Genomic DNA, 13,031 nt, shown 5'->3' with positions numbered 1-13,031 from the left:
AATGAAGCAGCAGCTAACCTTGATTGAGATATGTTAGGGTCTCATCATGGAGTTTCACTGCTGGAGAGGTGGCAGCACAAAGCACATACTGAAAAGGTAGGATTTTATTCTCGTTATCAGGAGGCAAACTTGACTCTTCTTGCTTAAAAATGGGCAATGCGAGGACATCACTAAAATAAAATAAATAACTTACATAAACATCTGACATGATACAAAAGCAGATTTATAGTTGAAAAAATCGAACTGAAATTTGCTATGGAAAGCCATAAATACTACTCACTGGAGTAGAGTTTCATCCCAACCAATCAGTTCAGATTACCTGCTGTGACATCCACCCTGACCACAACAGGAAGAGTGATGACCAATAATTTACTGCTAAAACCGTCTGAGAATACAAAGAGATGTTTCTAGGAAGCATAGACAGGGGTTCCTAAAAGAACTCTGAAAATTATAAACAGAGTTCCAAAACTGAGTCTAGGACACTCAGTTATGCATATTTGTCCTCTGACAGACATCAATTATAGTATCCTTATAACTACATCAGCTGATCTACTTGAAGGACTAAAATAACTTCTAGAATTCTTTAGAAGTCACATGAAAAGAACAAAGTAATGACCAGTATATATTTCAAGATGATCTTACGTTCTGTGGAATACAACTAATACTGAGATGTTCTTACCAGCTACCTCCTAAACTTTCAAAACTTATCTAAATTTTCAAGCCAAGGGCACACACGCAATGAATTCCAAGTATATCACTCCGAGGTGCTAGTGGAAGGGTACAGGACTAGGTCAGAAGTCATATTTCAATCTTACGCAAGCTCCTTTGACTCTTCATTCTTTCACCTATAAAATGGGAACCATATCTGCTGTCAAAAATAATGCATGATGGCTTGGCGCCTGTAGCTCAGCAGCTAGGGTGCCAGCCACATACACCAGAGCTGCCGGGTTCGAATCCAGCCTGGGCCTGCCAAACAACAACGGCAACTAAAACAGAAAAATAGCCAGGCATTGTATTGGGCATCTGGAGTCCCAGCTATTTGGGAGACTGAGGCAAGAGAATCACTTAAGCCCAAGAGTTTGAGGTTGCTATGAGCTGTGGTGCCATAGCACTCTACCAAGGGCGACAGCTTGAGACTCTGTCTCAAAAAAAAGAAAAGCATGAGAAAATATTTTAGAAACCATGAAGTGCTAAAGCAGATATCAAGGATTTGCCATAATTTTTGTTCATAAACTCTAGTCATAGATTAGCAGGTAAGGCTACCCTGGGCTTTAGAGATACTATCCTCATCAGCATTCACTGTTGTTCAAATCTTAAAAGACATGTACCAAATTACAGGCATGTACCTGATTACAGAGTATTTCCAATTATCTCAAGACTTGCCATAAAATTCTCAAAATAAAATTTCTTTTAATTTCCTTTAAAAAATATGTACAGGTACTCACTAGAATAGGTAAAATTAAAAAGAAATGACAACCCGAATGTGGAGCATTCCACATTTGTACTTTGCCAGCAGGACTGTAAAATTGTTTTTTGTTTTGTTTTGCATTTTTTCTCTTTTCTTTTTTTATTTATTTTTTAATTTTTAATTTTTTTTATTTTTTGGTCGGGGCTGGGTGTGAACCCACCACCTCCGGCATATGGGACCAGCGCCCTACTCCTTGAGCCACAGGCACCGCCCTTGTTTTGTTTTTTTTGAGACAGGGTCTCACTTTGTCACTCTGGGTAGAATGCTGTGGCATCATAGCTCACAGCAACGTCAAACTCTTGGGCTCAAGGGATCCTCTTACCTCAGCCTCTCAAGTAGCTGTGCCCACCAGAATGCCTCACTACTTTTTCTTGAGACAGGGTCTCGCTCTTGTTCAGGCTAGTCTCGAACTTCTGAACTCAGGCAACCCACCCACCTCAGATTCCCAGAGTGCTAGGATTACAGGTGTGAGCCACCGCACCCAGACTAATATAACCACTTTTGAAAATGATTTAGTAGTTCATTACAAAATCAAATACTCATCTGTCCTTTGACTGTGCAAATCCACTCATAAGTATTTTATCCAAGAGAAATGAAAACATAAATCTACCCAAAGACTTACATGTGAATGTTCATAGCATAAAAGCAAACAATGGAGAGAACCTGAACATTCATTGCTAAGAAAATGGATGTCCAAACTGTATATTCATACAACGGAGTACTTACTACTCATGCTAAAATAATAATGTCATGTCCATGAGTTTTAAAGCAGTGTGATGGGTAGAAGAGGGTTCATCATACTATTCTGTTTACTTTGTATGTTTTAACTTTTGTATAATAAATTTTTTTAAAGGAAAAAATTATGCATAGACCACAAAATACTTTTGGGTACAAAGAAAGGGAACAGGGTACATGAAATAAAACAAACAATATAATTCCCCCAAAAGGTTAAAAGTTAGGGATCTGGTGATTTTTGTCAACATTCCCCACATTCAAAATAGAATACACTTAAACCTTTACCTATAATTTAAATATCATGCTGATAAAATAAAGAGATCAAAATCAATTTTTTTACTATTCACAAATGAAAAAGCCATCCTTTATATACACCTATAACCCTCAGCAATATACACACATCTTCCCTAATACATTAGGTTATAGTAGTGTCATTATAACTGGACAACACTACTGGTAGAAAGTCAGCCAGGTGTGGTGGCTCACACCTGGGTAACACAGCAAGACCCCATCTCTACAAAAACTTTTTAAAAAATTAACTGGGAGTGGTAGCAGATGCCTATAATCTTAGTTATTTAGGAGGATGAGGCAGGAGTATTGCCTGAGTCCAGGACATGGAGACTGCAGTAAACCAATTATGCCACTGTATTCCTGCCCAGGCAGGAGTGAGATGCTGTCTCAAAACAAACAAAAAATTAGTGGCCGAGCATAGAAGCTCATGCCTGTAATCCTAGCACTCTAGGAGGCCAAGGTGGGAGGATCCTTTGAGGCCAAGAATTTAAAACCAGCCTGGGCAACATAAGGAAACCCCGTCTCTAAAAAAGAAAAGGAAAAAAATAGTTGACTATACTCTACACTTGACTACACTTGGGTGAATCTTACAGATAGTATTATAAATTCTACTTGGAAAACAAAACAAAACAGCAAATGTTTTAGTTACTGACTTGAGGCACACAGAAGTAATACAAATTCAATGGCATAAATGCTGAAAAGTCGGGAGTGAATTTTCTTTCTGCTGATGTCTAAATAGCAAGGATATAAGTTATTAGTTGAATCCAGTTAGCCTAAATAGTTTTTATGAAACAGGTTTCTAGTTGTTAAAAAAAATATTTCAAAGGTCAGAACTCGGAGGGCACATTCCTTTGCCTCGGGCTTAGAGATGTGTGTGCTTTGCTCACATAGGTTAATAGCAGAGATGCTAGGGATTGTCTTCCTGTCCATATCAATTTGTCAGGTGAAACATACTATTGCTCTCTTAAAACTGTAGAAAAATGGGATTTTCCTTTCTTTTTTTTTTGCGGTTTTTGGCCAGGGCGCATATGGGCCCGGCACCCTACTCCTTTGAGCCACAGGCACCACCCCAAAAATAGGATTTTCTAAAAAACTATTCTGCCCCAGTTGTTCCATTTCCTTTTTTTTTGAGACAGTCTCACTTGTCACCCTCGGTAGAGTGCCATGGCATCACAGTTCATAGCACTCTCAAACTCTTGAGCTCAAGCGATTTCCTTGTCTCAGCCTTCCAAGTAGCTGGGACTACAGGGGCCCACCACAACACCCAGCTATTTTCAGAGATGGGATCTCACTCTTGCTCAGGCTGTTCTTGAACCTGTGAGCTCAGGCAATCCACCCACGTCGGCCTCCCAGAGTGCTAGGGTTATAGGTATGAGCCACCTCGCCCAGTCTCTTCCATTTCTTAAAATCAGAAGCTAATGCTGCTCTCACAACAAATAGTATAGGCAATAGTACAAAGCATCAAAAAACTCAAGAAATATATTGTTAGCCTTTGGGAGACTATACTGCCACATCATTCTCAAATGCATCACATCTAACGATTCCTTGAAAGATTAGTGAAGATTACCAAGAATCAAAGCAAATAGGATTTTGCAACATAGCAACAGGTCAGCCTTTACGAATGCAGGGTATTCTTTTCTTTCTCAAATGTCACTGCCAAGCAAGGTTAATAAGTATACTTAACAGCTGCTAGTCCTCTCTCTCATGTGGCATTACACCTACTCCCCATGACTATGCAAAAGACTTCACTGGAGGCTAAAACTCTAAAACTAATTCTAAAAGTTGCCCCTGCAATTAACTTAAAACAGCACAGCCACCAAATAACCCAGATTATATTTCCTCATCAGAGACTTTAAGATATATTATAAACCCCAAATACATATGAATTACTCATATTCTTGCTATATGGCTTTTTTTTTTTGAGACAGCGCCTGAAGCTGTCACCCTGGGTAGAGTGCTGTGGCATCACAGCTCACAGCAACCTCCAACTCCTGGGCTCAAGTGATTCTCCTGCCTCCATGTCCCATGTAGCTGGGACTACAGGCGTCTGCCACAACGCCCGGCTATTTTTTGGTTGCAGCTGTCATATTGTTTGGCAGGCCCAGGCTGGATTCAAACCCGCCAGCTCGGGTATATGTGGCTGGTGACTTAGCTGCTTGAGCCACAGGTGCTGAGCGCACATTTTTTTTTAACATCACATTTCTTTTACTCTATTGTAGGAACAAAAGAGTACTGCTCAGTTCCACAGTCCTAGACACAGAGGCTGAAGATTACTGGTCAATACAGTTCTAGGCTCCAGCTTACATCCAATCAAAAACAAACCCATCCAGCAAGAAATAATTTTGAAAATCCAGAAGTCTGCTCTTTTCTCAGAAGTGAGGTAAGTATAGATGAGGGAAACCCAAACCCATTCTGGACAGACTCTCAACAGTTGCCGCCAATGTATAATTTAGCACTTGATTGTATTCTCCGATTGCTTCGTGTATTTAGTAATTAATTCATTTCAATGAAAAAAAGCTATTTGAAGGGAAGACTTCTCTATTATGTGCTTAGCAAATATTTATTGATATGATTTATACTTTTGTTAAATAAAAATTATAAAAGGCCATTGTTTGGGCTAAGCTCCTGCACTAGGCCCCAACGAACCATACTAAAAATCAAAATATAATGGCCCATGTTAAAATTCCTTATCACTGATTAGGCGCGGTGGCTCACGGCTGTAATCCCAGTACTCTGGGAGGCTATAGTGGGTGGACTGCTTGAGCTCAGGAGTTCAAGACCAGCTGGAACAAAAGTGAGACACAGTCTCTACTAAAAATAGTAAAATTAGATGGGTATCATGGTAGGTATCTGTAGTCCCAGTTACTAGGCAGGCTGAGGCAAGAGGATCACTTGACTTGAGCCCAAGAATTTGAGGTTGCTGTGAGTTATGATGTTACTGCACTCTAACCTAGGACTGTCTCAAAAAAAAAAAAAAATGCACATCACCAAATCAAGTTATCTGACCTTCTAAAAAAATTAGGAGAGAGGTAATAGCCAATTTTGAAAACAAGCCAGTTTAAATTTTCTATCGGAGACTGGGGACAGTGGTTCACGCCTATAATCCCAGCACTCTGGGAAGCTGAGATGGGCAGATTACCTGAGCTCAGGAGTTCGAGACCAGCCAGGCACACTAGAGGGAGAACTCTGCCTCTAAAAATAGCTGTGCGTTGTGGCAGGTGTTGCTGTGACTTATGATGCCAGAACACTTCATAAGGGCAACAAAGTGAGACTCTGTCTCAAAAAAACAAACAAAAAAAAGTTCTATGGGATGATAATAAAGTCCCCTATGTTGTATTTCTTACCACAAAAAAGTAACCTGAAGTGAACCAATTTCTTTTTATTGTTCTGTCTCCTTGTTCCCACTTTACGAGAAAAAGTAACTTTGAAAAGTAACTAATGCATCCTTTGTTCTTTGCTTCTATTTTATGTAGCTCTGTCTTTAAAGCCAAACTCTTCTGCTCAGCTCCCCCCACCCCCAGATAGAGTTTCAAGCTATCGCCCTGGGTAGAATGCTATGGCATCATAGCTCACAGCAACCTCCAACTCTTGGGCTAAAGCGATCCTCTTGCCTCAGTTGTTCTATTTTAGTAGAGATGAGGGTCTCACTTTAGATCAGGTTGGTCTTGAACTCGTGAGCTCCAGCTATTCACCTGCCTTGCCCTCCCAGAGTGCTAGGATTACAGGTGTGAGCCACCACACCCAGCTCCTGCTCAGCTCTTCAGAACCTTTATACTATTTTGTGGAATGAAGTTGCCTGATTCCAGAATCACAAATAAAGCCACTGAAAAAAAATTTCTTTGAGACAGAGTTTCACTATGTCACCCTTGGTAGAGTGCCACAGTGTCAGCTCACATCTACCTCCAACTCTTGGGCTTAAGCTATTCTCTTGCCTCAGCTTCCCAAGTAGCTGGGACTACAGGTGCCGTCCACAATGCCCAGCTATTTTTTGTTTGTAGTTCCCATTGTTTGGCAGGCCCGGACTGGATTCGAACCCACCAGCTCTGGTGTATGTGGCTGGTGCCCTAGCCACTGAGCTACAGGTGCTGAGCCCCATCTGAAATCTTTAAACTAAATCTGTTGTAATTTTGTTCTTTGACAGTTTGTTTGCATTCCCCAAACAAAATGGGGAATATTCAAACAAATATTCTGCAAAGATTTTGCAGAATATTCAGTGCTATATACATTGTGGTCATTTTGGAAGTCTTGACATCTTACCATACTTCTGATCAAATTATAAAGGTGTAGAAATCTTAACTGTTAAAAAGGATAAGTTGGTGGCGCCTGTGGCTCAAGGAGTAGGGCGCCGGTCCCATATGCCGGAGGTGGCGGGTTCAAACCTATCCCTGGCCAAAAACCACAAAAAAAAAAAAAAAAGAATAAGTTGAATATATGTTAAAAATGTGTACCCCTAAGTGAAAATCCACACCAGAGTAAAGGCATAGCACAAAGAGTGTGAGTGAAAATAAGAGAGGAACAGTTTTTCCTGTATGTAAATACAGTTTCTAGGAAGAGCTGCTTCACAGTCCCCAGAAGCATAAATTACCCTCTTGAAATAACGCAGCCCCTCAATTTTCACTACTAATTCATAAGCATGGCTTAACTTCTCCCTTCTAGCCTCCCAGCTGTTTAAGATGCTTCTAGTCTGTAGATCAGCAGATAGGGGGCCAGCCACATATACCGGAGCTGGCAGGTTCTAACCCAGGCCAGGTCTGCCAAACAACAATTACAACAAAAAAATAGCCAGGCATTGTGGTGGTCACCTGTAGTCCCAGCTACACGAGAGGCTGAGGCAAGAGAATCGCCTAAGCCCAAGAGCTGGAGGTTGCTGGGAGCTATGACATCATGGCACTCTACCGAAGGTGACAAAATAACACTCTGTCTCTAAAAATCAAAAAACTTTAAGGTTGAGGCCAGGTACAGTGGCGCACGCCTGTAGTCCCAGCTACTTGGGAGGCTGAGGCAGGAAGATCGCTTGAGTCCAGGAGTTGAACTGAACTGTGATGATGCCACTGTACTCTACCCAGGATGACAGAGTGAGACTGTCTCAAAACAGACAAAAAAAAAAAAAAAAAAACTTTAAGGTTAAGAAAGTAGGCTGCACCGTGTGGCTCAAGGAGTAGGGCGCCGGTCCCATATGCCAGAGGTGGCAGGTTCAAACCCAGCCTCGGACAAAAAAAAAAAAGAAAGTAGGCCGCACCGTAGCTCAGTGGTTGGGGCGCTGACCACATACACTGAGGCTGGTGGGTTTAAACCTGGCCTGGGCCAGCTAAAACAACAATGACAACAACAACAACAAAATAGCCAGGTGTTGTGGTGAATGCCTACAGTCCCAGCTACATGGGAGGCTAAGGCAAAAGAATTGCTTGAGCCCAAGAGTTTGAGGTTACTGTAAGCTAATGAAGCCATGGCACTCTGCTGAGGGAAAAAAAAAAAAAGTTAAGAAAGTAGACTGATTTTTGGGCGGCGCCTGTGGCTCAGTCGGTAGGGCGCCGGCCCCATATACCGAGGGTGGCGAGTTCAAACCCGGCCCCGGCCAAACTGCAACCAAAATATAGCCGGGCGTTATGTCGGGCGCCTGTAGTCCCAGCTACTCGGGGGGCTGAGGCAGGAGAATCGCTTAAGCCCAGGAGTTGCAGGTTGCTGTGAGCTGTGTGAGGCCACAGCACTCTACCGAGGGCCATAAAGTGAGACTCTGTCTCTACAAAAAAAAAAAAGAAAGTAGACTGATTTTCTAGGTTTGTAGGAAGGATGCTAGGCCAGATCAGGGAGGATACCTGGCAAGGACAGATGCGCCTGCAAGTTTGTTTCGTTGTTTTTGTTTTTTTCCCCCTGGGTAGAGTGCTATGGCATCATAGCTCACAGCAACCTCAAACCCTTGGGCTCAAGCAAGCCTCTTGTCTCAATCTCCAGAGTAGCTGAGACTACAGGCGCCCACCACAACACCCAGCTAGTTTTTCAATTTTTAGTAGAGATGGGGTCTCACTTTTGCTCAGGCTGGTCTCAAAATCCTGACCTTAAGAGATCCTCCTGCCCTAGCCTCCCAGAGTGCTAGGATTACCAGCATGAGCCACCTTGCCCAGCTGCCCTGCATGTTTTAACAGGAAGTCAGTAAGATGTCCTGACTACTGAATAAACATTAATCACCTTAATGTCTGTCACAAGTAATGATAAAAGATTTCTACCACTGAAAAATCTCAATTCAACTACAAAGCAGCATATTTAATTTTTTAAATATGCCTTGCTAATTATTCTATCACCCAGAAGGTAGAAGAAATTAGTAGAATTATAATTTGCAACCTAATTTGAACAAGAAGAAATTGATCTGAAAAGGAGAAGTGGTAGGAGGCTCAAAGGAAAGCAACCAAGCCAGACGGGCAGGAAGAGCACGGAGCACAGCTAGATGTGGCTCCTAGACTTCCAGAGAACAGGATTCACAGAGGAAAAGAGATAGAACCCAAGCCCATGGTCTGAGCGCCTAACAGCGAAAATGACATGACTGAGGTTCTTGAAAATGAAATTCTGGCAATGTCAATTCTGGGTGGTGATATCTAAAGAGACTAGTTGGAAAGTGCATTTATCAACTCAGAATCAGATGGACATACACAATATATATAAAAAGAAGGCAACTATTTTAAAAAATGGCACTGATGTGTCACCAAGGAGGAAGCTTGAGTTAAAACCCAGAATGTCCCGAGACTTGTAAAAATGCTAAGGAAGGCACAGGCCCACTCTTTGATGTAAATGGCACAGTAATAATTAACATAAAGCAGAGACAGAACATCTCAATTCCTCTTTTTGCTTCTATCTTTTCTGTAAAGGAAAATCGTCTAGAGAGTAGAAAGAGAACAAATATTAGGAAAAGTAGTTTAATGACCAAGATAAGTAAGGAGTCTATCAAAGTATATCTATATATTTAAATGAATGAAAGTCTTCTAGATGAACTATGTTGCAGAATTAAAGAATCTGCAGATAAGGCTGAGTGCAGTGGCTCACCCCTATAATCGCAGTACTCTGAGGGGCTGAGGCAAGAAGATCACTTGACACCAGGAGTTCAAGACCAGCTTAAGCAAGAAAGCAAGACTTTGTCTCTACAAAAAATTTAAAAATTAGCTGGGCATGGTGGCATGTGCATGTACTCCCAGCTACTCAGGAAGTTGAGGTGGGAGGATCACTTGAGCCCAGGGGTTCAAGATTGCAGTAAGCTGTGATTGTGTCTCTGTCTCTAAAAAAATAAAATAAGTAACATTAAATTTTTTGGGCTCAGCACCTGTGGCTCAAGCGGCTAAGGCACCAGCCACATACACCAGAGCTGGCAGGTTCGAATCCAGCTCAGGCCCACCAAACAACAATGACGGCTGCAACCAAAAAATAGCCAGGCATTGTGGCGGGCGCCTGTAGTCCCATCTATTTGGGAGGCGGAGGCAGGAGAATGAGCCCAGGAGTGGGAGGTTGCTGTGAGCTGTGATGCTACAGCACTCTACCCAGGGTGACAGCTTGAGGCTCTGTCTTAAAAATAAATAAATAAAATAAGTAACATTAAAATTTTTTAAAATCTGTGGATGAGAGCTATATGATATTTTTTAAACTCAGACAAGCGTCATCATTCTAGTGATGCCAACTATCATGCTGGCTTTTTATGTCTGAAATATCAATTTTCAAAATGAGGAGAGAGTACATTATCTTTACCTTACACAACAGTGATGTGACATGAAGTCCAAGCAGGGCGATAGAACAGGTTACTAAAAGCATAGTTCATGACTATAAACTAGCATCAGAGATCAGCAGAACCCAAAAACAAACTCCATTTTCCTTTTCATTCTTTTTTGAGATAGAGCCTCACTAGAGTGCCACAGCATCACAGCTCACAGCAACCTCCAACTCCTGGGCTCAAGCGATTCTCCTACTTCCGCCTCCCAAGTAGCTGGGTCTACAGGCGCCCACCACAACGCCTGGCTATTTTTTTGGTTGCAGTTGTCATTGTTGTTTGGCAGGCCTGGGCTGGATTTGAACCCGCCAGCTCTGGTGTATGTGGCTAGTGCCTTAGCCGGTTGAGCTATAGGCACCGAGCCCCATTTTCTCTTTTTTATATGGTTTAGCTAGAAAATGCTATAGGTATATAGTATACCTGAATTGCAGTAATACATAAAATAAAGTCTCTTGATATCCTTGTGAAAGGTGAAAATAATAATTTTGTAACAGGCTCGGTACCTATAGCTCAGCGGCTAGGGCACTGGCCATATACACCAGGGCTGGAGGGTTCAAACCCAGCCTGGGCCTGCCAAACAACAATGACAACTACAACAAAAAAATAGCCGGGCATTGTGGCAGGCTCCTATAGTCCCAGCTACTTGGGAGGCTGAGGCAAGAGAATCACCTAAGCCCAAGAGACTGAAGTTGCTGTGAGCTGTGATGCCATAGTACTCTACCGAGGGCAATATAGTGAGACTGTTTCAAAAACAAACAATCAATAACAACAACAAAAAAAACCCCAGAATTTTGTAACAGACTGGGTGTAATAGCTCACACCTGTAATCTTAGCACTTCTGGAGGGTGAGGTGGGAAGATCCCCTGAGCTCAGGAATTTGACACCAGCCTGAACAAAAGTGAGTGAACTAAAAATAGGGGGGAAAAAATTAGCTGGGCGTGGTGGCAGGCACCTGTAGTCCCAGCTACTCAGGAGCTGAGGCAGGAGGATAGCTTGCACTCAGGAGTTTGAGGTTGCTGCGAGCCAGGCTGAGGCCATGGCATTCTAGCCTGGACAATAGAGTAAGACTTTCTCTCAAAAACATAAAAAAAAGAAAAGAATTTTGTAACAGATAATGGCCTCAGAGACAACTCTGAAACTGTATCTAAAGAATGCAGATAGGGTGGCACTTGTGGCTCAAAGGAGTAGGGCGCCAACCCCATATGCCGGAGGTGGTGGGTTCAAACCCAACCTCGGCCAAAAAAAAAAAAAGAATGCAGATAAATCTGGAAGGTTTAGTGGTATGCTACAGGGCCCTAAAGCAAGCTGTCCTCTGAAACATTTTCTATAAATAACTGGTATTAGAACTCGGAAAAGGGCTCGGTGCCCATAGCACAGTGGTTACAGCGCCAGCCACATACACCGAGTGTGGCGGGTTCGAACCCAGCCTGGGCCAGCTAACTAACTGCAACAAAAAAATAGCCAGCCATTATGGCTGGTGCCTGTAGTCCCAGCTACTTGGGAGGCTGAGGAAAGAGAATCGCTTAAGCCCAAGAGGTTGAGGCTGCTGTGAGCTGCGATGCCACAGCACTCTACCCAGGGCAACATAGTGAGACTCTGTCTCAAAAAAAAAAAGAACTGTAAAAGGAGGATGATCAAATGTGCAAATGAAAGGAATCTGGGACGGGAAAGCAAATCCCCTACATGATACAATCAATTTTTTTTTTTTTTTTTTTTGAGACACAATCTCACTCTGTCACCCTGGGTAGAGTATCATGGCGTCACAGCTCACAGCAACCCAAACTCTTGGGCTTAAGCGATTCTTTCATCTCAGCCTCCCAAGTAGCTGGGACTACAGGCGCCCACCGCAACAGCCAGCTACTTTTAGAGACAAGTTCTCACTCTGGCTGGTCTCGAACCTGTGAACTCAGGCAATCCACCTGCCTCTACCTACCAGAATGCTATGATTACAGTCATGAGCCAACTGCATCTGGCAACCTCAAACTCTTAAGATCCCCTTGCTGCAGTCTTCTGAGTAACTGAGAATACAGGTGCCCACCATAGTGCTTGACTAGTTTTTCTATTTTAGTAAAGACAGGGTCTCGCTCTTGCTCAGATTGGTCTCCAACCCGTGAGCTCAGGCAATCCATTCACCTCAGCCTCCCAGAGTGCTAGGATTACTGGCCTGAGCCACTGCACCTGCCTAGATTTTGCTTTTTAATGAAAGTTTTGGGTTTTTTTTTTCTTTCAGTTCAGTTTAGAGCATTTCCAAAGAGAGTTGGAAATGGGTCTATCTCATGGAAGAGAAAAGGTGAGAGAGACCAATAAAATAGTTTTCAAGTCATCTCCTGCTGTACTTGAATACTGCACTACCGAATTCTACCTCAGGTGTCTTTAAAGGCACTGAAATACCAGTGGCTCTCAATCTTGCTCTACTCTGGAGTCACCTGGGGAGCTTTTAAACAACTTTTCTAGGCCACATCCCATGTCAATTAAATCCAAAAGGGTGGGAGCTTAATTACTTAGTGGTGTGTACTAATAAGCCAAGGTGATGGGTTTGATCTCTATGTCACCTAGGATGACCACCTTTTTATACCCAAATCTGATTTGACAGAGGCCCTCACTGAGCCATACTGAAACATTAATCACAAAGGGTGAGGAAGTTTGTGCAGGTCAATACATACTCATTACCACTACTGGGGTGAAAACAACCTGAGATTGGATCAATAAAGCCGCTCAAAATCTTTTTTTTTTTTTGTGAGACAGTCTCACTTTGTTGCCCTAGGTAGAGTGCCGTGGCATCACAGCTCA

At 42.5% G+C, this 13,031-nt stretch overlaps 1 protein-coding gene across 2 annotated transcripts in view; it reads right to left on the bottom strand.

Annotated features, from left to right (window-relative positions):
- Window positions 1-13,031, bottom strand: part of TFCP2 (transcription factor CP2) — a 66,162-nt gene that overhangs the window by 28,369 nt on the left and 24,762 nt on the right. For both annotated transcript variants that reach the window (XM_053558017.1, XM_053558018.1), the window contains exon 2: window positions 19-170. In XM_053558017.1, coding sequence (XP_053413992.1) covers window positions 19-170 — 152 coding nt within the window. The remainder of the gene's footprint in view (window positions 1-18; window positions 171-13,031) is intronic.

This window comes from Nycticebus coucang, chromosome 12, assembly GCF_027406575.1.
Source record: "Nycticebus coucang isolate mNycCou1 chromosome 12, mNycCou1.pri, whole genome shotgun sequence".
Classification (NCBI taxonomy): Eukaryota; Metazoa; Chordata; class Mammalia; order Primates; family Lorisidae; genus Nycticebus; species Nycticebus coucang.
The sequence above is the reverse complement of the archived record's forward strand: the minus strand, read 5'-3'. Positions and strand labels throughout refer to the sequence as shown.